We start from the raw sequence: 27,693 nt of genomic DNA, 5'->3' as shown, positions 1-27,693 counted from the left end.
GTTCCCAATAAATCATAAAGAGTTAAGAAACATAAGGAACTTGTCATCACTCAGTTACACGTATGGAATTCATATTTAAATATATGAATATTCTCATAAGTGTTCACAGGTGTGTGTTTGTTCACTCATTCCCAGAATGCTTGATAGTTTTTTAAAAATACTGTTATTGACCCTTAAAGTATAGAATATCTCATATCTCGTGTACCCTGACTCAAATAATTTCTTCCACAGTTTTATATGTAAACCCACTGTATATGTTTATTAAACATTTGGGTGTTTGTATGCCCATTCCCATGAATATTGATAATCTTTGTGTGACTAGAGTCTCAAAGGGTCAGATAGTAAATATTTTAGGTTCTGTGAGCCAGGAGGCAAAATTGAGGGTGTTATAAACATATTTATATAACCATTTAGAATGTAATCATTTAAAACTGTATAAACCCATTCTTGGCCCATAGACTACATAGTTTGCTGACCCCTGGACTAAAGTATAGTCAATGTATTCTATTTTTGGTGTCTAATAAATCATACAAACAGGCAATAAATAGTCTCAAACTTGACCAATGTAATAAGTTTTTTAACAAAGTAATGCAAGTTAAGCTTTCTGAAAATTAAGTATCCAAGAGTGTTTTTGAAAGCCGTGTTTAAGGTAATGATCATGTCTGTTGGAAGCAGTGATTTTCTTTTTTTTTCTTTCACATCTTTATTGGAATATAAATGCTTTACAGTGTTGTTACAATGTTAGTTTCTGCTGTACAACAAAGTGAATCAGCTATATGTATACATATATCCCCATATCCTCTCCCTCTTGAGCCTCCCTCCCACTCTCCCTATCCCATCCCTCTAGATAGTCACAAAGCATCAAGTTTATCTCCTTGTGCTATGTAGCAGCTTCCTACTAGCCATCCATTTTACATTTGGTAGTGTATATATGTCAGCTACTCTCTCACTTCATCCCAGCTTCCCCTCCCCCCCGTGCCCTCAAGTACGTTCTCTACGTCTGCATCTTTATTCCTGCCCTGCCACTATGTTCATCAGTACTGGGAAGCAGGGATTTTCTAATAATGCTATATTTAGTGCATTCTTCCCCTTCTCACAAATTTCTGTGGCGTTAGATTGAAAACTGAGTATCAAACAGGATGTAAACACTGACTGAGAGAGTGATTTAATTCAGAGTGCTTTTATATAGAAAACTTTCCTGACACAGAAATTTATTAAAGTCAAGCAGCTGAAGAAAATTAATATTTAGCAAGCACCAGTCTTGTGCTGGGGTCTAAACTGTGCTTTTTTATTTTATTTGTTTACACCGAACGTTAAAAGTAGTTCCCACATGTTACTATAACAACACTCAGTGTTACTGATTCTTCTTTTCTAAAACACTGCTTTGATATGATATCAGTACTTTTAATCGAATGTCTTTGGTTTCTTTGCAGATCTTCTTCAGCAGTACCGCACTGCTGTGTGCAGGTTGGGCAGTGTGAACAAGGACCTTAACGGGCAGTTGGAATACCTTCACACTCCAGATATGAAGAAGAAAAAACAGGAACTTGATGAACAAGAGAAGAATCTCAAACTGATAGAGCAAAAACTAGGTATTGTACTTTCTTTTAACATCTTTCTCTGCATGAAGGTAGTGTTCATGATTAGAGAGAGTTCAGCTACAAGAAAAAAGCATGCGAATGATCCAGAACTTAAATTACAGACACTCTTGACCTCCAAGTTAACTGACAAATGTTTGTAAGCTGTTCGGTCAGCAAGAGTAGTAAGAATCATTCTCAGTATTATTTATTAATTACTCTTCTATAAATTAAGACATTCACTTTTATTGCTTATAATAATTCCAATCTTTTAAAGGATAATTTTCTACATTTTCTGTCTTTACAGGTATGACTCCCACACGTAAGTGTAATGACTCACTGCGTCATCCAATGACAGAATGTCCAGTTCCTCCTAAGAGAATGAGAAGAGAAGTTACAAGACAAAATAGGTGAGTCTACTATGACCCGAAAGTTACGATTGCTTAGTTTGTCAAGGTTTTGGCTCTTTATACTTTAAATATAGCATGAGGGTATTTTACCCACCTTGAACCAGAATTAATTTTGTTTCTTTTTAACTGAACTGAGTGATGATGGATAATGAAGATAAGATGTAATCATTATTTTCTCCTAGGATGCTCCAGTTTTCTAAATGATTTTTGCAAATAATTTGGAAACTTTCTAATACACTGCATTCTGCTTCATAGGATCAGCAACTTAAGTATAGAATATAGAATATGCAGAATCATTTGTACATTACTCATATAAAAGTTGCTTATGATATGTGGTTTGGAAAATCAGATACCATTTATATAGCTCACCAAGAAGCCACCAAAGCCATCTGCATCCTAACTCAGTGAAGAAAATTGTCTGTTTCAGAATAGATGCTAGTAAGGCCATCCCACAGAAAGATACCATAGTACTGGGATTTATTATACATTATTTCAAAAGGTTCAAATATAGACTCTGCCTGAATAAGTTTCTCGTATTGACCTTTGAGGAGTTCCTTTGAGACCGTGGTATTTAGAATTGGTATTCTATGCCCTGTCCATCTACATATTCTACATTTATTCAGTAACCATTTGATTATTTTGTGCTGTATGTTGCTAGGTAAATAAAAGTGACATGGTTCTTGCCCCCATGGGAGGTCTGCAATCCTGTGCAGAAGAAGAATTCAAAAAAGTAATCCTTTTTCTATATATAAAAATATAGAATAATGTTAAGTTTTACAAAAGAACAAAGGATAGGACTTCCCTGGTGGTGCAGTGGTTAAGAATCCACCTGCCAGTGCAGGGGACACGGGTTCAAGCCCTAGTCCGGGAAGATCCCACATGCAGCGGATCAACTAGGCCCGTGCGCCACAGCTACTGAGCCTGCGTGCCACAACTACTGAAGCCCACATGCCTAGAGCCTGTGCTCCGCAACAAGAGAAGCAGCCTCAATGAGAAGCCCGCACACCGCAACGAAGAGTAGCCCCTGCTGATCGCAATTAGAGAAAGCCCGCGCACAGCAACAAAGACCCCAACACAGCCAAAAATAAATTAAAAAAAAAAAAAGAACAAAGGATGAAGTAATGTAGAATAATGGGAAAACGATGTTGGTTGCTGGGATGGATGCATTTTAACAGAGAACTGAAGGATGAGAATCCATCCATGTAGGGACTGGTTTCAGTCAGAGGGAGAATAGGTATGAAAGCTCTGAGAAAATAACAAGCCTGGCATATTTGAGGAACTGAAAAGATGCTTGTGAGTCTAAAATATAGTGGGTAAGAGGGAGAAAGTCCCAAGACGTGGTTGGAGAGGTAAACTGAAGCCATAGTATTCCCCTCCCCAAAATAATATCTTGCAAAAAAAATTGTGAGATCATGACACCAACTCATTGATATATTCATATAGAAAAGACATGTTCATTCTTTCTTACGTGAACTTTCAGGGTAACCAAATAATTGGAGAAAGTTTTTTATAGAAGGTCTTCTTTATAAAGTTCTTTATATAAGAATAAAGTATAAGAAGCATGATAGAATTAAAACATCACATTTTGGCCACTCCTAATAAAATAATAGATTTAGGAAATAATAATCAATGGATACCCAAATGATTAGGTAAAAAGTTGAGGGGGAAACTTAATAATAATGGCCCCCCTGCTGTAGGAGGGGCCCCAATAAAGCCTTGCCTGAAAAAAAATAATAGTAATGATAATAATGGAAAGATCAGATGGACATTCCTGAACCCACTGATTAAAAAGCAGGATATTTGCTATTATGTGATTCAGTAGAGAAATAACCTGAATCTAATGAAGCTTCCAGTCAGCCTTTCTCAGCTGGGGTTCTGTGCAGGAAATAAGCACTGCAGAAAACTGGGTGACTTTTCCCCAGGATAGTTCATCTAACATTCTAGATGCACAGGAAGGAGGTTAATTCATTGCATACAATAGATACCTTAAGGTATTAAAGCTTAAATCTCTCACGAATTTGAGAAGGGCCTTCAATTTAACTCCAAGTGTACAGGAAATAAGGGAAATTTAGGAACAAGTTAAATGATGCCATCAGGAAGCAATTAGCCAAATCTAGAATGTCAAGAATATAACATTGTACAGGACAAATGACTGGTTTTGTTAATAAATTAATGACATAAAAGAAGCATAGGGAGAAGGATGAACTGTTTGTTATAGAATAAAAGTAACTGAAAGTTATAACAATCAAATGCAAATTGTAGACCTTGTTTGGATATGGATTTGAATCTTTAAAATGCAATTTTGGAAAAATTTGGAGAAATTTTTAAATCATCTGAATATTAGATATATTAAGGAATTGTGAATTTTGTGTATAATAGCATCATAGAGTTTATAAGATAAATATACAGTTAGAAATGTGTACTGAGGTATTTACCAGTTGAATAACATGATGTCTGGGATATACTCTAAAACACTACAGGATGAAAAAAAAAGTGACAGCATATCAAAATAAGAGTGGGCAAAATGTTATTATATTATTTCTTCTGCTTTTCTGTAGGTTTGCCATAATTTTTAAAGAAGTGTTTTATGGAAGATGGGAAACATTTTTCCAGTTTTTTAAAAGACCAAGTGAGGAAATTCCTGTCAGGCAGTTTTAAAGTACATATTCTTGAGGCTACCCTGCAGCCTCAGCACTGAATTAGCCTAGGACCTTACAGTTCTACAGAACTACAAATGATGTCATTAATTTGGATCTTATTAGTGAAGATTTTGTAGCAATTCAGAGATGGTATGGGCTAGTTTCTTTTTTAGTTTCAGTTTATATTTAAGTTGTTAGTAATAGTATCATTTTCATTAAAGTAATACATGTATATAAATGAATTGGTGTATAGATTTAGTGTTGTACTGTAAAATGTGAACCACACATGTAATTTAAAATTTTCTAGGAGCCATTTTAAAAGAAACAGCGAGATTAATTTTAATAGTATATTTTATTGAACACAGTGTACAAAATACTATCATTGCAACATACTGCAAATAGTAAATTATTAATGAGATATTTAAAATTCTTTTTTTCATACAAAGTCTTCAAAATTCAGAAGACAGCAAATCTCTATTAGGACTAGCTACATTGCAAGTGCTCTGGAGCCACACGAGGCTAGTGGCTACCAGATTGGACAGCACAGGTATTGAAAGAGCTTATGATGATGAAATCTTGCTCCTGTGTATCCTTACCCTGTCCCATTTCCCAGAGGCAACCTTTGTTTTAACTGTTCTGGTTATTCTGTTGTTGCCTCCATTTTTTGTATACATTATGTTGGTCTTGTTTTATCAGCTTTCAGACAGCACAGCCCACCCAACACGTTGGTGTGGAGGTCTGTCTTGCCTGGCCCACCTCATGACTTTTGGACTAAATTGTTCTGAATTATTTTAGAACTTACCCTTTCTCGTGATTATTTAGTTATATTCTCTCCTGTAACCATCAACCCAGTCCTCCATGCTTTTTTCAAAGGTAGAAGGTGATAAACAACATGTATTATTATGGCTATGTAAATATTTAGTGTAGGCAAAGTGTGTACTAGGATTACATTTCCCTCTCTGTAAGGTTCTAACGTCATGACACTTACTTAGGCCGCCAGTCAGTGTTCCAAGCATGAAAGTCAAATAAATCTTCTGTATTGTATCAGTTCTTAAAATCATGTTAAATTTTAATCCGGTTCTTATTTAGACTGTTTCTTGGATGTTGTTAACTTCTGTGGAGTTTCTAATTTTCTTTTTTCCTTCAGTATGTAACTTGATCATGTATTCTTCCACCTGCTTTAGTAACTAGTAACCATGTAGGCCTTCTGGGTCCTCCTTGGCTGCTCTCTCGGGTTGAATTCCTTGTTTCTTGGATTCCTTGTCTTCCTTTCTCTCATAACTTCCTTATGAAAAGTGTGTAGAAAGAAACTGGAGCCCTTGCATGTCTGAAACGGTCTTCCTTCTGCCTTCACATTTGATTGAGGTTTTCTGGGAATTACAGGATAGAAACAAGGCTGGAATATAGTAAAGGAGAAGGTACTGGGAATAGTTGAGAGACAGTGGGACACAGTGCCTGCTGGAACCCTGGACTCAGTCAGGGAAGTCCAGCCCAAAACAGGAAGGATGGGAGCAGAATGGAAAAGGAGAGGAAACCTAGCCTAGAACATGCCAAATTTTCAACCCCAAACTTTGAGAGCTTTGTTCCCTTGTTCCAGGTATTAAAGCTCCCACCAGGAAGTTAGATAACGATGGTAATTAGTTAGTTAAATGTTGGTATATTGGCTTCTGGTGTACTTGGTGGCACCCTAGAGGCTTGTCTATTGCCAGCATCTAGGGACTAGCAACCTACTAGTTGGCTCTCCAGCCACACCCTTAAAGCAAAGCCTGTTTGTCCACGCCCCTGCTCCCACTATCCCATAAAATTCCCACTCAGAAAGGAGCCTTAATGGGAAAACAGTTCTATTTTTATAACAGCAGAAGAAATCCAGGCCAGCAGCACAGTCCTCTTTCTTAAATGTAATCGTACAACCAAGAGACATCACACATATGAGGGGAGTCAACAACATGTGAGGGGAAATCCAAGATAAATAGCAAAACCAACCCTGGAAGATGATTCAACCAAACTCTTTTTAAAAAACTGTACATAATTCCTGATTAGATTGCAGAAGGATTTATATTCATGAAACTAAGAGGGTATTAGGAGAAGAAAACAGCCAGGACAAGATTACACATTACAGATACTGTTGCTGAAATTTAAAAATTCAAAGGACTATGGGTGGAAGAAGCCAGGCGAGGAGGGGGAAAAAAATTCAAAGGACTAAAGTAAAGGAAACTTCCCAGAAAAATAAGGAAAATATGTGAAGAGAACGGAGAGGAGATGTAGAGAACCAACTGAGACTATCAGGAATCCTAGAAAGAAGAAAATGGAGAAGAAAAATCATGTGGAAGAGAATTCCCAGGGATGAAAGGGTCCATTGAACGCCCAGCACAATGACTGACAAAAGATATACCAAGATAATTCATAGCAAAACTGTAGAATATCAAGAAAAGAAGGAGTGTAAATGTTTTCATAGAGAGAGACCATATTGTCAGTACAGCCTTGGGCACACAGAAAACAAACGTCTAGCTTTGTGGTGGCAGGTGAGAAGATTTAAGTTGCAAATTTGGTGTATTCTAGCCTATGGCTTCCCTTTTGCATCCTGCTTACCTTTGGGAAATTTAAAATCACTTTAAATTTCAGTTTAAAATTTAAGTCACCGTTTAATTAGTAATTTCCTCATCCCCAGCCTCTGCCCCAGTCTCTGCCTGTTCTCCATAAATCACACCATATCAAAAATGTTAGAGCACTTGAAATTAAAGTATCTTTAACAGTACTGAAATAGTGATATATTTCATCCATACAATTGGAAACAAATTCAGTAGTAGGAAATAGTAACATAATGTGTGTGTGTTTATATGTTATTATTTATATTAATATGTGGCTATTACCTATTTATATATTTATTGTTAGCTTTTATAGGGATTATATACCATATTTCATCAACTGTAGGATGTCAGTAATTATTAGAAACACCATTTTTCATGAAACGTTAAAACACTGCAAATTAACTCATGACATTATAAGGTAGATTTCAGAGATATTAAATGTGGAAAAAATGTGTATTTTAGAGTCAACAAAATATACTTAGCAATATATACTATGCAATAGACTCATTTTCTTCAGTAGAGGCTTCAGTTTTCTAATTGATTTTCTACTAATAAAGATTACAAAATAGCTCTTTATCAAAATTGTGTGTCTTCTATTTGGAGATGGCAGTTCAGGGAACTATTATTAAAAAATAAAGTATAGGGCTTCCCTGGTGGCGCAGTGGTTGAGAGTCCGCCTGCCGATGCAGGGGACACTGGTTCGTGCCCTAGTCCGGGAAGATCCCACATGCCGCGGAGTGGCTGGGCCCGTGATCCATGGCCGCTGAGCCTGCGCGTCCGGAGCCTGTGCTCCGCAACGGGAGAGGCCACAACAGTGAGAGGGCCGCGTACCGCAAAAAAAATAAAAAATAAAGTATATCTGAATAAGGAAATATCTGCATAAATATATACTAAAATGTTCGTTCTGTTCATCTCTACGTGAATGGAATTGTGGGTATTTTTAAGTGTTTTTCCTTTTGCTTGTCTTTGTGACTTTTCTCTAATGAGCATTGTAACTCTTGTTAATTTTTTAAATGGTCATTTCATTTTAGGAAAGGGGAAAATAGGCAAAAATCTGCAGAATTTGGGTCTGGGATAAACCATTCCAGAGAACTGTGTTACAAATTACTTACCCCTTCCTCTGTATATGTTAACTACTGTTTTTATGTTAAGCTTTTATTTGTTTGTTGCATACATGTGAAAGAAGTGGTTATATACAAGGATTTAATTGTCTGTTTATACCAAGAATTATTATAATTAGTAGAACATAGTTCCACTGGATACTTAACAATCCAGGTCTGATGAGGGAGTTACAGGAAAGGAAAACTTCGGTACATAAAATTTACTGTGTTTTTTCCATTTTGATCAGGATTATGACCAAAACAGATGTGTGAGAGGTGACAGAAGAGGGGGCCTATGGTCTCACTAAGAATGCCCTGCCTTCTGCAGCTCTGTTTCAGAAGACCAAGAGGGTGACTTACAGACGAACACTTCTGGGGATGATAACAAGTATCTAGACGTGTATTTCCATGTCTAGCCAGATGGCGCTGGAAACAACCATTCAGTTTTGTGAATCTCACCGAACAATATGGGTTTACTGGAATTCTTCCAGTCATCATGCCCTTTGGTTGTCATTATCTTGCAGGTGTGTCAGAGATATGCAACTATGGTAGTGACTGCAAAACTGACACATAGCATTTATTAATCCTGAAGAAAAGTGTATGTACTATTTTTCAGTATGTTTATCATAAATATGCTACAACTATTTCTTGAAAGCAAACCTTTTTATTACTTTTGTGTGAATTTATTTAACATAACTGTTATGTCTGTTGTGTTTAAGGAAAGTTCTAGAGGTTAGGTATTTAATTGTAAATATGCAAGGAAACTTTTAAGAATTCAGAATAAATGTAGACAAGCACAGGTATCTGGGAATTCAAATGTTAAGATATATGGAAAAACATTAAAGTGATGGGTGGACTTGTGACAGCAGTAGCATTTTAAATTTCTAAAGACTTACCCTGTATATATATGTGTATATATATATAATATGCAGCAGCAGCAATTTTATAAGTATTGTTTGACTTTATTAATACTAGATTATATAGTCTCAGCCTTAATTCTATGTTTACGTTATTTTGTAATTTTTTATTACTATTTTTAAGGGGTTAGAGAAGTTGTACACTCCCTCGTTAAGGGAATAAGGGTCTACTAGAAAGTTGCTGCAAAAACATTTGAATTGTGTATTAATTCATGCTAATGTACGTCAATATATGTCTTTGTGTCAGTCCAGGACTATTGGATTGTGAAGTTATTTTATAAGGAAATACTTTTGGTACAGTTTTGTGGCCCAGGAAATTTGTGTGTTTTTTAATCCTTTCTGACTATACAGTGAGGTTAATAAAGAAGATTGTTTCTTCCCTGTTGAATAGGTGCGTTTTCCTTTTTTAAAATTTAAAGCTCCATAAAAGTTACCTTGGTAAAATATTATGATATTTAACCTCTCTTTATAATTGGAAGTCATTTAACTGTTTTGTTGAAGAAAGAAACAAAATGGCAGTAATAAGAATTAACTAAAAGAAAGATTGGATTTCTTGTAAGTAAAACTACTACTTATTAACTGTTAAATATTAGTGACAGAAAGGTAAGTTTCACCTTCTGAGTTTTTAACTTCTTGAGGTTATGACTTGGTTTCTTACAGTCATTATGAAATGAGTAGGATTAGTATTTTTAGTATGTAACTTCCACATAATACTCTTTAGTAAAAACTTTTTAATTTCTATCATTTTTCTACTGTCATAATGTCTTTTCAGTTATATCTGCTAAACATTTTCATGGTATCATCTCTTCATGGTTATGTAATTATATTTATAAATTTACTTTTATACATGTTAATTTCATATTTCTCATTTTTTTTTGAACACATAATACCTCTTTTGACTTCAAAAAGAGGTTGCTTCTTTTTAGCAGGTATATATTTAGGGATATGTTAGCAGCATTAAAATTCATGGTAGAACACTTGGCCTTAAAATATTAATTATCTTAAATATAAGGTAAAGTTTCTCCACATCTCACCTTATGCAAGCAGTTATTTCATTTATGAATTCATCAATAACTTGAGTATCTGAAAATACTATTTAAGTATTTTGGAGAGAGATCAAATTAGTGTTAAAGAATCACTATCCCGGGCTTCCCTGGTGGCACAGTGGTTGAGAGTCCTCCTGCCGATGCAGGGGACGCAGGTTCGTGCCCCGGTCCGGGAGGATCCCACATGCCGCGGAGCGGCTGGGCCCGTGAGCCATGGCCGCTGAGCCTGCGCGTCTGGAGCCTGTGCTCCACAACGGGAGGGGCCACAACAGTGAGAGGCCCGCGTACTGCAAAAAAAAAAGAATCACTATCCCAAGTGACAAGCAATAAAGAGACATTAGTTATATTTTTTTAATGTTAGGAAGCCTAATTTCAAAGTAAAATAATGTCTGATAATATAAATTCCTAGTGTTCTGATTCTTTAGACCACACTCCAATAAAACAAATAACATGGACTAGAAAATATTTATATCTTTATGTAGTACCATATTTAAATCTTACTAATAGAATTTGCTTACATCTTTTCCACTTGTGTTTCTCCTCAGTTGTTCTTAACCTCTTGTTAAATTCTTGGTGGAAATGGAACATAGCATTTCATTTTTCTATGTTTTCATTTTAGTGGAAATAAAAAATTATGTACCTTGACCTATTTATTTGATAGTCCACTGGTGAAGAATTGAATTTTTTATTAGGTATAATTAAACATAATTGGAATTCACTTTTATGCTTTATACAAGACCATTTGTTATGTTGGGCTAGAAATTATAGGATGATATTTAAAAGAGAAATCTTTTACTTTGTATTTCTTCTGATTTCACTAGTGCTATGATATATTGATAAATGACTACCAAATTTAGTGGAAAAATTTACTTCCATGTTTTCATAGACTAGAATTATGTCTTGATTTGTTAAGCATATTGCATACTTCTCTTCTTCATTAGTTTTGCAGAGTGAATCTCTTGTATGAAGAATTGCTGGGACTTCCCTGGTGGCCTAGTGGTTAGGATTCTGGGCTTTCACAGCTGTGGCCTGGGTTTAATCCCTGGTCGGGGAACTGAGATTCTGCAAGCTGTGGGGTGCAGCCAAAAAAAAAAAAGGAAAAAAAGGACTGCTGACAGTTCAACCGTGATCCCTGTATCAAATGTTAATGAAAAGTCAAAAATCATTTTTAAAAAACCAGTCATATGTGTTTAAAAGTAATAATATATTGAGCTTTGGCTACATTTGTGTTAAATGTTCATGTGCTGATTGCCTGATGTTTTTATAATAGAATATAGATTATCCTATTGGTTAGGATGGAGTGCCAGTTTCATAAGACATTTATAAGTATGATTATTGGGATGTTTCAAAATGTAAAATTATAAAGTAGTTGGCCTTAGTTGTTTGAAATACAGAATGGTTTTTTTTGGAACATTCATAAATTCATTAATTTAGCAAATACATATATGTGCTTTTTGCAAACCAGTGTATCTGACCTGTGAAAGGAGATAATAGCTTCTATATGCCGAGTAAAACATTTATATATATTCTTTTCATACGTGTTTGATCCCCAAGCTAAAGAAGCATTGTGTAAGCTCTGCCTATGCTAATCTAGGCTTTAACACTTACCTGCTTTATGACTAGGACAAATTATTTAACCTGTCTGTATCTCAGTTTTTCTCATCTTTAAAATGATAATTGTACCTATTTTGTAAGATTGATTAATAATCAAATGAAACAGTTAGTTGAATGATTAGTATAGGGTCTGGCATTTGGTGAGTTTCCAATGGATATCACTTTCTTCCCTTTGTTAGGCAATTACATGGACAGACAATATGATCACTAAATCTGACTAGAGGTAAGTGAATTGCAGAGAGATGACGGAGCATGTGACACTGAAACTGGGCCTTGATGGGTATGTAGGATTTATATATGCTGCAGTTTGGGCAAGGAGGGAGGAGCTGAAAGGACACTATAAGCGAAGACAATGAGACAAAAGAGCATGTCTTTGGAAGGAGCTCAGTCTGACTCGAGTGCAATGGGAAATAAAATTAGATCTAATTTGGGAGCAGACCTCTAAAGCTTTGGGCTTTTAAGGAAATACTGAATCAGTACAAGTAACTACAAGTTTTCCAGCAGTCCTAATCAAAGCTATGCTTTAAGAATTAAGTGGGGGGCGGGGGGGGAGGGGTTCCCTGGTCGCCCGGTGGTTGAGAATCCGCCTGCCAATGCAGGGGACACGGGTTCGAGCCCTGGTCCAGGAAGATCCCACATGCCGCGGAGCAACTGAGCCCGTGCACCACAGCTACTGAGCCTGCGCTCTAGACCCTGCAAGTCACAAGTACTGAGCCCTCGAGCCTGGAGTTCGTTCACTGCAACAAGAGAAGCCACCGCAATGAGAAGCCCACGCACCGCAGTGAAGAGTAGCCCCCACTCACCACAACTAGAGAAAGCCTGCATGCAGCAATGAAGACCCAATGCAGCCAAAAATTAAATTTTTAAAAAGTGGAATTCCTTGGCAGTCAGTGGTTAGGACTTGGTGCTTCCACTGCAGGGGGCACGGGGGTTCAATCCCTGCAGGGAACTAAGATCCTGCATGCTGCACAGTGTGGTCAAAAAAGAAAATAAATTCCATGATGATGTTTGTTTTAAAAAAATTGTGGAGGGAGATCAACTTTTGCTAAGACAGCCTGAGGAGCTCTGCTGACCCTGCTCCCCAGTAGCTGGTGAGAAGTATTAAAAGCAGCCATTTAAAACCTCTTGGAATGGTCCTAAGGACAAACAGTAAATGAAGAAATATCTATTCAAGGAAATCTCTGAAAATTCTGTAAGAAAGTTTAGGATCTGTGGCATTTTAAAGCAAACCTCATTGTCCCCCTCCGACCTCTCAGCTCAGCAAGGCGGAGACCCCAGTCCAGACTGCTGCAGCCAAGAACCCTATGCTCCATTGACCCTCCATCTCCCAGCTAGAGGGCTTTCTTTCCAGGAGGAGCAAGACTTCAGTGGTTTCTTACCATGCCCACAACTGCGTTTTGCTGAAAGCTAAGTCCCAGGTCAGTGTGGTCAAGAAGTGTGGGCTGTCTCCTTCCTCCCTGGCCCCACTTGTGGGATGGAGGCTCTGCCTTGGACCTGGCATGCTGAGAATAGTGGAGCCTTGATAGCTCTTCCTCTAGCTCATGAGGTGGTGGTTCCACCCCAGGAGAAGCAAGCCAAGAGGATCTTGGGCTACTGCCGCCTCTACCACGTTTAGCTCCTAGGGCACAGGTGTTACTCAGAAGTTTGCCATCATTCCCAGCCAGAGCCCTGGCTCTGAGATTTTGTTTGGGAGGGAGGAGGGGAGATAAACATGTCAAACAAATAGCTCCTAATCACTTCGCAAAGGAACTGGCTTCGTTCACAACAGAGAGAAATCTAAACCTAAGAGCATTCTCAAAAATAGTGGAGGTTGTATAGGGAATTGGGAAGAGGTCCATGGAACTAATGAAGATATAGTCTATAGGCTGGCTAGTTTTCAGGAGAGAACGGAGCAATAAGACACCTGGAAGAAGCCCACCTTGGGTTAGAACAAATATCAAACACCTCAGAAACTTCCATCCCCATCAAAAAAGCCATACTTTGATTAAATTAGTTTGTGCAGGAATTTTTGCTCTGGGCATTGATATAAATAATAGAGCAGTCAACCAGCTATTAATGGAGTTTGACAGCTGGTTGTAGGGTCGAGGAAAGAGAAGAGAGCCCTAACACCACCACTGTTCTCCCAGAGTGACTGTGGGGCACACCTAGAGCTGTGTCTCACTGAAGAGGAGCATCCAACTTAACACTGGGGGATGGGGTGGAGCACAGATTTCACTAAAATAATCCAACCAGTCACTAAGTAAGGAAATAAGCCCTAGAGGATGGTGAACCAGTACCCAAAGTTGCTACAATATGTTATCTAAAATGTGCCATTTCCAACAAAAAAATTAGGAGATGCAAAGAAATTGGGAAGTATGACTCCTACACTGGAAATAATGAAGGCAGCAGAAACTGCCTATGAGAGCTACTAGTTGTCAGATATAACAGAAAAATATTTTGAATTAGCCATTATCAATATGTCCACAGAACTAAAGGAAAACTTGATTAAGGAATTAAATGTGCAATGACAATGTCTTATCAAGTATATCAATAAAAAGAAAAATGTTAACTATATGGAAATTCTGAAGTTGAAAAGTATAATAACTGAAATAAGCAATTCACTCGAGTGACTCAACAGTAGATTTAAACTGGCAGAAGAAAGAATTAGTGAACTTGAAGATAGATTGATAGAGATTATGCAGGTTGAACAGAGAAAAAAAGAATGAAGAAAAATGAGCAGAGGCTAAGAGAAAATGTGCAACAATGAAGTAGGCAGATGTATTTTTCAGTTTCACAATTTTCTAGAAAACAACAGTTATCCAAAGAGAGTTCAGAAATAAACCTATGCTTCTATGGTCAACTGATTTTCAGCAAGGGTGTCAAGAATCAACCAAAGAGAAAACAATCGTCTTTTTGACAAATGGTGCTGAGACAACTGGACAGTCACAAGCAAAAATTAAGTTGGATCCCACGTCACACCATGTACAAAAATTACCTCAAAAAGTATCAAAGACCTAAACAGAAGAGCAAAAATTTTAAACTCCTAGAAGAAAACATAGAGGTAAATCTCCATGACCTTGGATTTGGCAAAGAATTCTTACATATGACACCAAAATCAAAAGCAACAAAAGGAAATGAGATAAATTGGATTTCATCAAGATTAGACAATTTTGCTTCAAAGCATACTATCAACATGAAATGACAACACAGCAGAATGGGAGAAAATATTTACAAATCATATAACTGATAAGGGGCATACCTAGAATATATAAAGAACCCTTATAACTGAATAATAAAAATATAAATGACCCAATTTAAAAATGGCAAAGGATATGAATAGACATTTCTCCAAAGAAGATACACAAATGCCTAACAAGCACATGAAAAGATGTGCAACCTCATTATTCATCAGGGAAACAGAAATCAAAACCACTATGAGACACCACTTCACATCCACTAGGATGGCTATAATCAAAAAGTCAGATAACAGCAAATTTTGTCAAGAAGGTATAGAAATTAGAAGCCTCATGCATTGCTGGTGGGAATGTAAAACGATCCAGTCACTTTGGAGAACAATCTGAATCAGGTGGTTTCTCATATGATTAGTCATAGTATTACCACATGACCCAGTAATTCCATTCCTGGTATATGCCCAAGAGCAATGAAATCATTTGCCCACAGAGAAACTTGTACGTGAATGTTATAACAGCATTACTCATAATAACTAAAAGGTGTCCATCAAGGAATTAACAAAATTTTTAACATCCACACAGTGAAATACTATTTGGCCATAAAAATGAAGAAAGTACCTATACGTGTTACAACGTGGATGAACTACAAAAACGTTAAATGAAAGAAGCCAGTCACAAAAGACCACACACTGTATGATTCCACTCCTATGAAAATTTAGGAAAATCTATAGAAACAAAGATTAGTGGTTGCTTAGTGGTGGGGTGGGGGGTGTCTAGGAGTAGGGTTCTGATAGCCAAAGGATACAGAGTTAACCTTATGGATTGAATTGTATGTCCCCCAAAGATCCTGAAGTTCAAACCCTAGTACCTCAGAATTTGGTCTTGTTTGGAAATAGGGTCTTTACAGAGGTAACCAAGTGAAAATGAGATCATTAAGGTGGGCTCTAACCCAGTGTAACATGTTCTTATGAAAAGGGAAACTTTGGACACAGACACTAACAGAGAAGATCGTGTGGAGACACGTGGGCAAAAGATGGCCATGTGATGAGAAGGATGCATCTACAAACCAAAGAACTAGAAGCTAGAAGAGACGACGAAGGTGTTACAGACTGAATGTTTGTGTCTTTCTCAAATTCACATGTTGAAACCTATTCACAAATGTGAGGGTGTTTGGAGGTGGGACTTTTGGACGGTGATTAGGTCATGAGGGTTGAGCCCTCATGAATGGGATTAGTGCCTTTATAAAAGGGACATCAGAGCGATCCCTTACCCCTTCTACCATGTGAGGACATAACAAAAAGATGGCCTTCTGTGAACCAAGAAGCAGGTTCTCACCAGATGCCAAATCTGCCCGCACCTTGATCTTGGACTTCCCAGCTTACAGAACTGTGAGAAATAAATTCATTTATGAGCCCCCAGTCTGTGGTATTCTCTTATAGCAGCCTAAGGAGACTAAGACAGAAGATTCTTAGAGCACGGCACTGCCAAAACCTTTATTTCAGACTTGTAGCCTCCAAAACTGGGACAGTTTATGTTGTTTCAAGCCACCTGGTTTTTGGTACTTTATAATGGCAACCCTAGGAAACTACTACCAGAGGTGATAGCTAAGGAATATAGGGTTTCTACATGAGATGATAAAAAGGTTCCAGGGCTTCCCTGGTGGTGCAGTGGTTGAGAGTCCGCCTGCTGATGCAGGGGACACGGGTTCGTGCTCCGGTCCGGGAAGATCCCACATGCCGTGGAGCGACTAGGCCCATGAGCCATGGCCCCTGAGCCTGTGCGTCCGGAGCCTGTGCTCCGCAATGGGAGAGGCCACAACAGTGAAAGGCCCGCATACCGCAAAAAAAAAAAAAAAAAAAAAAAAAAAAAAAGTTTCCAAAAATGACTGTGGTAATGGTTGCAAGTTTGTAAATGTACTAAACCCACTGCATTGTAAACTTTAAATGGGTCAGTTGTATAGTATGTGAATTATAATTCAATTTTAAAAATAAATGAAATAGAAGACTAAAAATTCATAAATCTGTGTAAATTGAACAACACTTTTTTTTTTTTTTTTTGCGGTACGCGGGCCTCGCACTGTTGTGGCCTCTCCCGTTGCGGAGCGCAGGCTCAGCGGCCACGGCTCACGGGCCCAGCCGCTCCGCGGCATGTGGGATCTTCCCAGACCGGGGCACGAACCCGTGTCCCCTGCATCGGCAGGCGGACTCTTTTTTTTTTTTTTTTTTTTTTGCGGTATGCGGGCCTCTCACTGTTGTGGCCTCCCCCGTTGCGGAGCACAGGCTCCGGACGCGCAGGCTCCGGACGCGCAGGCTCAGCGGCCATGGCTCACGGGCCCAGCCGCTCCGCGGCATATGGGATCCTCCCAGACCGGGGCACGAACCCGTATCCCCTAGCATCGGCAGGCGGACTCTCAACCACTTGCGCCACCAGGGAGGCCCAAGGCGGACTCTTAATCACTGCGCCACCAGGGAAGCCCGAACAACACCTTTTTAAACAACCAATGAATCAAGGAAAAACTCACAAGGAAAATCAGAAAATACTTAGAGACTAATGAAAATGAAAACATACCGAAACATGGAACACAATGAAAGCACTGCTGAGGGGGGAAATTTATAGCTATAAATGCTCATATTAAAAAACAAGAAGATTGAAATCAACGCTCTTGCTTTACAACTTGAAGATCTAGAAAAAGAACAAATGAAACCCAAAGCTAGTAGAAGGAAGGAAATGATAAAGACCAGAGTAGAGATAAGTAAAATAGAGTATAAAAAAAGTGAAAATTAATGATATCAAAAATTGGTTCAAAATTGACAATCTTTAGCTAGATGGACTACAGAAAAAAGAAAGACACAAATTACTAATATCAGAAATGAAAGGACTTTACTAATGATTCTAGAGAAATAAAAGGGGTTATAAGAGACTGCTATGAACAATTGTATGTGAAAAAGTTGGATAACCTAGATGAAATAGACAAATTCCTAGAAACTGTGCTAAACATATTCCATTATTTCTAATCACAGCACTGTGAAACTTTTAATTCATTGAAAAGAACAATAGTAATTGTGCACAGAGATAGAACCATCACTATGGCATAGGGTTTGCTGCTTACTCTGGGCTTGTTGAGATGAAAAGAATAGCGTTGAGGCTCTCCCCTTGGCAGCCCCAATTATTTCATCCATCTCTAGGTTATGCATCTAGGGGTGCAGTTGATGGGTTTTAGGGTATGTGACTGTTCAAATGTAAAAAGTAGGCATAACTGTTTTTTTTTAATTGGTTGATTGATTTTTGGCTGCATTGGGTCTTTGTTGCTGCACATGGACTTTCTCTAGTTGCAGCAAGTGGGGGCTACTCTTCATTGTGTGCTCAGGCTTCTCATTGCGATGGCTTTTCTTGTTGTGGAGCACGGCCTCTAGGCGCGCAGGCTTCAGTAGCTGTGGCATGTGGGCTTCAGTAGTTGTGGCTCACAGGCTGTAGAGAGCAGGCTCAGTAGTTGTGGTGCACGGGCTTAGTTGCTCCGCAGCATGTGGCATCTTCCCAGACCAGGGCTCGAACCCATGTCCCCTGCATTGGCAGGAGGATTCTTAACCACTGCGCTACAAGGGAAGCACCAGAACTGTTTTCCAAAGCAGTTGTACCAGTTTACACTCCCATTAGCAGTGAGGGAGAGTTTCTCTCCGCATTCATGCTAACACTTGGTATTGTCAGCCTTTTAAATTTTAATCTGGTAGTACATCGTGGTATCTATTTGCATTTGATATTAATTAATTAATTAGGTATTACTCTGCACATCCATGATTATTAATGAGGCTGAACATATTTTTCATTGGCCGTTTGAGTTTCCTCTTCTGTGAAGGGCAGATTGCCCATTTTTCTATTAGATTCTTTTTCTTTTTCTTTTTTTTTAAATGTCACTTCCTCAGAGGGAACTTATTTATTATTTTTTTAAATTTATTTATTTATTTTTGGCTGCATTGGGTCTTTGTTTTGGGGTCTTCATTGCTGCCCGTGGACTTTCTCTAGTTGCCGTGAGCGGGGGCTACTCTTCCTTGTGGTGCATGGGCTTCTCATTGCAGTGGCTTCTCTTGTTGCGAATCTCGGGCTCTTAGGCGCACGGGCTTCAGTAGTTGTGGCTCGTGGACTCTAGAGCACAGGTTCAGTAGTTGTGGCGCACGGGCTCAGTTGCTCCATGGCACGTGGGATCTTCCCAGACCAGGGCTCGAACCTGTGTCCCCTGCAGTTGCAGGTGGATTCTCAACCATTGCACCACCAGGGAAGACCCTGGATTCTTTTTCTTGTTGATTTGTTCATTTGTTAAATCAATTCCTCTATCAATTCTTTATCAGTTATATGTTGCAACATGTGAGAGGGCTCGGAGGCACCTGGAAAGCTTCAGAGAACGAATGACTGACAGGGTCTCATAGGTGAAGTTCTCCAGGCGTGGAGAAAATTCCACACAGAGAACAGTTTATGCAAAGATTATACTTGCTTACGGGCCTCCAATCAAAATAAGTAGAAAAAAAGTAAAAAAGGGAAAAGACCTGCTCTTCCTCCTCAGGCAAATTAGATTTGTTTCTGGATCGAACACTCCTGATATTGAAGGCTAGTTTTAATGTAGACTAAATGGATTTGGTGGATTTGTGTGTTTCTCCAGTCTGGCCTTTATCTCTGCACCTTGCCTTTGAAGGTTCATCTATGATAAAGCATGACTTATTTCAGGGGCGGGGGGGTGGTGTAAATTGGAGGGTTTCATCCTCTAAGCAAAATAGTTTCCATTTCCAGACTTGCTTCCTTTAAAGGTTGGAAGTATCTTAAAGAAATGTTTAAAACCCCAACTTAATGAGGTTTTTCATAATGAATCTGTCCTCTGAAGACAATTTATTTGTGTTTCCCTGGGAATCATTTAGGAGCAGCAGTTCAAAGCTTGAAATGGATTTTCCTTTTATTTGTTATCTCTAGAGTTGACAGATCTCTCTAAGCTGTGATTTGGCAGCGCTAGGTTCTTAATTCCAGCTTTTTAAAAGCACAGTGAAGATAAACTGTAATTCTGAGGTGACATACATATGAAACCTTATTTGGCCCCTCATTACCTCATTCATTAGGGCGGGAAGGGCTCTGGCCAGAGATCACATGCTTTGGCTGAGGAAGAGGGTGACTGTTATTTTGTTTTCTGACTGACTGGGCCTCAGAGTGGGGTGGAGAAGGGCTGAAAATAGTCATTTCTTGGCTGCGTGGGTCCATTTACAAGTGAGAAAGAGAAACAAGATCTCCGGAGGTTGGCCTCACCAGTTACAGTGGATGTGATGTGAGCGGAGTTGATTAAAGCCCAAGGAAAATTGCAGAGGATTAGATTTATTCAAATTGTTTACATTTATTAAAAGATAAAACTAAAATGTACTCTTCTGTTCAAAGTTTGAGTTTTCAACTTTTGTCCAAGTTAGCATCCCCAGATCCCAGTTCTCACCCAATGTAATGCCCCTTTCCCCCTAGTATATTATGTATGTTAATTTAATCCACTGTCTTATAAAAGTTAGACACTGTTTGCTTTCTTTCATTCATTCAACAAGTATTAAACAAGTTATTAAACAAGTATTATGTGCCAGGCACTGTGCCAGTTATTATGGACAGAATAAGACAAATCAATAGTTTTTCTTCAACAAATCTTTAAGTGATGGTGTTGGAGGTCAGAATTGATGTGACTTTGGGGAAGGAAGGGTTAATGATTGCAGGGACTGTGAGGGGCCCTGAAGGCATGTTTTGCTTCAGGATCTGGGTGCTGCTTATGTGGCTGCCTTCGCTTTGTGAAAAATTCAGTTATCACATTTTATGTACTTGTTGGCAAGAATGCTATCCTTTGATAAAATTTACATTAGAAAACGACAATCTACAAATATTTATTTTTTAAAAACCTTTATGAAATTGGAATCCCCAGCAGGAAAGTGAAGATTCTCTCCGGGTTGAAAAACATAGGAACTGAATTCTGGTGCCTGTTTTCTAATGTCCTTCCTATTTCTCCCAGGAATCCTGGCACCACTTTGCCCCCAAACAGCACTTTGGAAAGCATAACCTCAGAATACTCAGGGAATAAAGTTTTTTTTTTTAATTAGATGTTATTATTTGTTTGTTTGTTTGGCTGCGCTGGCTGTTAGTTGTGGCATGCAGCGTCTTTGTTGCTGCATGCAGGATCTTGTTGCAGAGTGCGGAATCTTTATTTGCGGCATGCTGGATCTAGTTCCCCGACCAGGGATCAAACCCAGGCTCCCTGTATTGGGAGCGCGGAGTCTTAACCACTGGACCAGCAGGGAAGTCCCGTATTTTGTTTTGATATTTTTAAAAGATGGGGAAAAACATGTGAGAATGCAATAAAAAACAAAGGCAGTTTCTTCCTTGACCCCTCAACATTCTCTGAATGTGAAACTCTGGTCTCACATTGTAGTTACCGTTAGTCAAAAGACATTAGCAAATTTTACCTGCTCATGGCTGATTATTTATGTTGTTTTAGTCTCTTCAACCAATAAGTGTTCAAAGATGTCAGCGGGTTTAAGTTGTGAGCCGCCCTTGAGTAGGGTCCTCCCTGCTCTGCACTATTTAAAGGAGCTGTGGCTGGGCCGGAGCATTTACGCAGAATGTAGCCACAGCACTGTGTTCTTCTTCCGTAGCTCTTGGGGATGAGTTTTAAAGCGATTACGTCTGAGAAGACAGAGCCAAGGAAAGTTCATGCAAATAACCAGCTTCATGGGCTTCCCTGATGGCGCAGTGGTTGAGAGTCTGTCTGCCGATGCAGGGGACAGGCGTTCGTGCCCCAGTCCGGGAGGATCCCGCATGCCGCGGAGCGGCTGGGCCCGTGAGCCATGGCCGCTGAGCCTGCGCGTCCGGAGCCTGTGCTCCGCAACGGGAGAGGCCACAACAGTGAGAGGCCTGCGTACCACAAAAAATAATAATAATAATAACCAGCTTCATCAACAACCAACTAAACAAACCAAGTCTCCAGTGCCTAATCAACTAAAGTATAATACGTCACCAAAATGCATGAGGCAGGGACTTCCCTGGTGGCGCAGTGGTTAAGATTCCACCTGCCAATGCAGGGGACATGGGTTTGAGCCCCGGCCCAGGAAGATCCTACGTGCCATGGAGCAACTAAGCCCGTGCGCCACAACTACAGAGCCTGTGCTCTAGAGCCCGCGAGCCACAACTACTGAAGCCCGCGTGCCTAGAGCCTGTGCCTCGCAACAAAGAGAAGCCACCACAATGAGAAGCCCGCACACCGCCAGGAAGAGTAGCCCCTGCTCACCGCAACTAGAGAAAGCCCATGCACAGCAACGAAGACCGAAAGCAGCCAATAAATAAATAAATAAATAAATAAAATGCATGAGGCAATAACAGAACAGAAACACTTGCCCTGAGTAAAGTTATGACTTACAGCAGTCCAATTCATTCCTATTTTCTGATTTTGTCATTTGCATTGATATTTACTAATGTTTTATTCAGCTTTTATAAACACTATGTTGGTGTTAAACAGAGTTGTGATTTTCAGTTCATTTTAGGTCCTTAGAGTGACCATATAATTTATTTTCCAAACCCAGGCACTTTTGAAGATGAAAGGAGACACTAAGGATAATTAACAGTGTCAACTGATCCACGACAGGAGTAACCTGGGACTGGCTCGGGCAAATCAGGGACATCTGGTCACCCTACCTCTCTTTAGATGAGGGGAAAAAAGAACTAGAGGTTTGTTTGTTTTTTCCACCAACCTATATTGTGCTTTTTAACAGTGACACGTCCTCACCTTTTCCTCGTGTTCATTACCCCTCAATCCCAACTGGCCTCCCCACCTCACCTATCTCCTGGCTACTTTTTTTTTTTTTACTTAATTAAATTGTTTAAATTGAAATATAGTTGATTTACAATGTTTCGAGTGTACAGCAAAGTGATTTAGTTATACATATATATAAATAAAAAATATATATTCTTTTTCAGAGTCTTCTCCATTATAGGTTATTATAAGATATTGAATATACTTCCCTGTGCTCTACAGTAGGTCCTTGTTTATCTATTTTATGTATAGTAGTGTGTATCTGTTAATCTCAAGTTCCCAGTTTATCCCTCTCCTCCCTTTCCCCTTTGGTAACCATAAGTTTGTTTTCTATCTCTGTGAGTCTGTTTCTGTTTTGTAAGTAAATTCATTTGTATCATTTCTTTTTACATTCCACATATAAGTGACATCATATTTGTCTTTCTCTGTCTGACTGACTTCACTTAGTTTGATGCTCTCTAGGTCCATTCATGTTGCTGCAACCTCCTGGCTACTTCTAAGGCCACACGCTTTGGCTTAGCTAATCTACAACCTGGTCCCTGTCTTTATTTACTAAACACATACAGTGTACAAGGTCACATTAATTGCTCCTTCCTCTCTTGCAAATCACATTCGGTTTTGATATTGTAGCTGATTTAAAGCAGAGCAAAACAAAACAAAAAAATGAAATACTCAACTCAAACCCACATTTCTCCCCGGTCTTTCCTAATTAATACTGAACTTTTCTGATTTCCTCAAGCTCTGTTTCTTTATCATAACCTAGGTACACTGTTTTTACTTTGCAATATTTTATTTACTGAATGTAACTTTGTACGTGTTAGGTCATTTCATACATGTGTGTTTTGCTTTCCAGCCAATTAAGATGGTAAAGAACTAAATCTTTTTTTCTCTGGCTCACATATTGCCTGGCAGTGTTCCATATGCAGAACTTCCTCAATATGCTTACTGATGAAACAAATCTTTTGATGGTCACAAAATTCCAAGAACTTTGCCTTTTCCCCCCCGATGTAATATTTTCTTACTGTTCCCAGACTTAAGTTGAAATACAGTCAATCTTTATTATTCACAGATTCTATATTTTGTGAAGTTGCCTCTTCACGGAATTTATTTTTAACTACAAAAGCAATACTTACAGCACTTTCGTGGCCATTGGTGGACCTGAGCAGAGTGGCAAAAAAGTTGACTTGCCCAACTGTGCACATTTCCAGCTGAGGTCCAGCAAGGCAGTGCTCCGCCTTCTTGTTTTAGGTCTCATACTGTAAAGAAGTGTCCTTTTCATGGAAAATTGAATTCTATGCTTTTTGCATTTTTGTGCTTTTTGTTGGTGATTTCATTGTTTAAAATGACCCCCAAGCGCAGTGCTGAAGCGCTGTCTTGTGTTCCTTAGCACACGAAGGTTGTGATGTGCCTTATGAAGAAAACATGTGTTTGAGATAAGCTTAGTTCAGGCACAAGTTACAGTGCAGTTGGCTGTGAGTTCACTGTCAATGAATCAATAATAAATATCAAACAAGGTGTCTTTAAATAGAAACACACAGAAAAGAAGGTTATGTATTGATTGGTTGACAAAAACATTTTGACCAGAGGCTTCTTACTCCTGTATTTCCTCTGCAAGCAATTGTTCAGTATTCATGAATTCAGTGTTTGCAGCAACTTAATAGAACATCCGACACCAAATAATGAGAGCTGACTATACTTAAATACTTGAAACATGGTTTAGAACTGCACAACCTGAAATACTAGAAAGAGTTCATTTGCTCATGAATACTATTCTAATGAGTATGGACCAAGATTGTCCTAAAATTTAACTATTTATTTTACAATCATCAAACACATTCTGCCTATTTAAAATACTCTGTTGTTTCCAGACTCTCATTCCATAAATAAATGATGAACTATACAACATAGTTTGATGTGACTCATATATATGAAAGCATTATTGCCTAAGCTATTATAATTTTCTTGGAAACAAACAAAATTCTAAGAGCCTATTTTTGCCATATTTCTTATGAGGAAAGAAATGTGTTCAAAACCACACCATCAGTGTGACAGCACTGAATTCTCAAATGCAGTATATGGCCCACAGTTAGCTATAGGAAGCATTTTTAGATCTAAGCAACATCTGAAAAAAATTAAAGGAAATGGAATTAGTTACTAATTTCATCTTTTTGAGGAAGAAGAATAAACTTATTATCAAATTGCCTGATGATCTGAGTTTATTTTTTAGAGTTATTAATCCAAAGATTTCATTGAATTGTCCTAAAATAAATTCCTTTGCAAAGTAGAGGGTGAAATCTCCTAAACAATCAGCTGAGCTATACGTTTTCTCTTGGAGAGCAGTAGAAAGAAAACTGAGCTAGAAGTCAAGAACCCAGTGTTCTGTTCCTGACGATCACACTTAGAGTCATTCTGATTGAGTTGTGCACGTGCCCTCTTGATATATATTTCTTATTTGGAAAGAAGAACTGCAGTAGATGGTCAGCTTCCCACATCAGTGGACACAACAAAAAGACGACAAAGCTCCTGGACCTGACTGCAAATTTGTTGCAGTACCAAAGTGGTAACAATAACGATTGTGAAAATTTATCCTCCACTTACCCTGTGCCAGGCACTGTGCTAAACAGTGTACATGTGGTAACACAATGCACCCTCCCAACAGCTACATGAGGCATCCCCTTTCCAGAAGAGGAAATGGGGGATTGGGAGGCTTTGATTTGTCCTCGTCATTCTACTCAGGAGGTGAGGGTTCCCAGTTTTGAACAGTATGCTAAGTCCATTGCATGAGCTCCTAAACATTTTTTTTCATGTGTGATTTCAGGCATAATTTCAACTTTTCACAGTTTTGAAGGTCTCAGATGATAGTTTAGCATGTATTAAGGCACACACCCCTGACCAATAAAGGGAGGTGTGCTCCTGGCATCTCTCAAGAAAGATGATTAACGTAATGGCCATAATCCTTCACACTGCTATCAAATCAATCAATTGATAAATAAGATCAATCTTGGGTTCAGAAGATAAAGAGATTTTGAATCTTTAGCTGATGGGATATTTGCAAATATACAGTTAGGAAAAAATGAAGAGAGCAACTGTTCTTTGTTCAGTTTGGGTCTATTTGAGCAAAGCCTTTGACAAGATGGGAAAGTAGCTCTTGTTTGTAAATTTTGAAGTCTGGGGACTCACTGACTTCCTTCCAAAGGTGCCTTGTCAAATGCTGTGCCTGTGGCGAATGGAGCTACACAAAATTGTATCAACCAAATCTTGGCATTCCAAAGCAGAGACCAAGCTACGTGGTGCAGCCAGTTCATTTTCCTTGGAGACATTTCTGTCTCTCCTTCCCTACCCAACCGCACTTAAAAAAACAAAAACAAGCAAACAAAGATGAAGGACATCTTATCACTAACTTAAGAATGTGTAAGACATTTTCTTAGGGTGTATTAGGTTAGAAATGCTTTGCAATCAAAATTTATGCAAGATATCTAATCTTCAAGGACTTTCATTTTTCATCATTAGTAAACAGCACAAAGAAGTTAAGATGCCTAAAATTACAGCTAGAAATCAGGGGAGACATTTTTTTGAGTTCTAGAAAACAAAAGATGAGGAATGAGTAGGTTGGGACACCCAGGCCAAGTCGTATGACTCTTGACCACATCCTAGATGCAGATCGGTTCATCTTGATCAAATGTCTTGTGCCCAGATGACTGGTGGTGGGGTGGAGGCAATGAACCTGCCTGCTGCCTCTGTAATGATCACCCACTCTCCTCCTCCAGGCAACTGAAGGGAGTCTGGGTGTGGTAGGGGTCCAGCAGGCTCACTGCTTCACGAGAAGTACCTCCCAAGTACAGAACCTGATGAGCTCTTTTGTCATGACCAATAGTGAAGGAATGGATTTTATGAAACAGTTCTACTTTGCATTTTTGCTTTAGTTAGTGGGACTGAGTCCCCCTAAATCCGAGTTCCCCTACTGAGTTTATGATTATCCTCTCTGTCCAAAACCTTATTCCCTTTCTTGGGACTTCCCTGGTGGTGCAGTGGTTAGGAATCCACCTGCCAATGCAGGGGACACAGGTTCGAGCTCTGGTCTGGGAGGATCCCACATGCCACGGAGCAACTAAGCCCGTGTACCACAGCTACTGAGCCTGCGCTCTAGAGCCTGCGAACCAAAACTACTGAGCCCGTGTGCCACAACTACTGAAGCCTGCGTGCCTAGAGCCCATGCTCCACAACAAGAGAAGCCACTGCAATGAGAAACCCGCGCACCACAACGAAGAGTAGCCCCCGCTCACCGCAACTAGAGAAAGCCCACTTGCAGCCAAAAATAAATAAATAAACAAAACCTTATTCCCTTTCTTGTCCAGTCCCTGTTCCCTTCAGGACTGAGACATACCAAGAAAAGTGGAGGGCTTCCTTGGTGGGACAGTGGTTAAGAATCCGCCTGCCAATGCAGGGGACACAGGTTCGAGCCCTGGTCCGGCAAGATCCCACATGCCGCGGAGCAACTAAGCCCGTGTGCCACAACTACTGAGCCTGCGCTCTAGAGCCCACAAGCCACAATTACTGAGCCCGCGTGCCACAACTACTGAAGCCCATGTGCCTAGAGCCCGTGCTCTGCAACAAGAGAAGCCACCACAATGAGAAGCCCGTGCACCGCAACGGAGAGTAGCCCCCACTCGCCACAACTAGAGAAAGCCCACGCCCAGCAACGAAGACCCAACACAGTCAAAAATAATAAAATAAATAAATTTATTTTTTTAAAAAAAGAAAGAAAAGTGGAGATTGAAACCTAGCAGGACCCTGTGATTCCTCCCTGGGTACAAAAGCCCCT

General features: G+C 39.2%; 1 protein-coding gene across 1 annotated transcript in view; it reads left to right on the top strand.

The window, feature by feature from the left end:
* The window catches only part of SMCHD1 (structural maintenance of chromosomes flexible hinge domain containing 1), a 127,315-nt gene extending 117,696 nt beyond the window's left edge, over nucleotides 1-9,619 (top strand). Inside the window, exons 46-48 of the mRNA XM_060118750.1 lie at nucleotides 1,434-1,592; nucleotides 1,885-1,987; nucleotides 8,563-9,619. Of these exons, the coding sequence (XP_059974733.1) occupies nucleotides 1,434-1,592; nucleotides 1,885-1,987; nucleotides 8,563-8,587 (287 nt within the window). The 3' untranslated portion in view covers nucleotides 8,588-9,619. The remainder of the gene's footprint in view (nucleotides 1-1,433; nucleotides 1,593-1,884; nucleotides 1,988-8,562) is intronic.
* Nucleotides 9,620-27,693: the final 18,074 nt, after the last annotated feature.

Source organism: Mesoplodon densirostris, chromosome 15 (assembly GCF_025265405.1).
Source record: "Mesoplodon densirostris isolate mMesDen1 chromosome 15, mMesDen1 primary haplotype, whole genome shotgun sequence".
Taxonomy (NCBI): Eukaryota; Metazoa; Chordata; class Mammalia; order Artiodactyla; family Ziphiidae; genus Mesoplodon; species Mesoplodon densirostris.
This window is presented reverse-complemented; position numbering and strand designations above follow the sequence as displayed.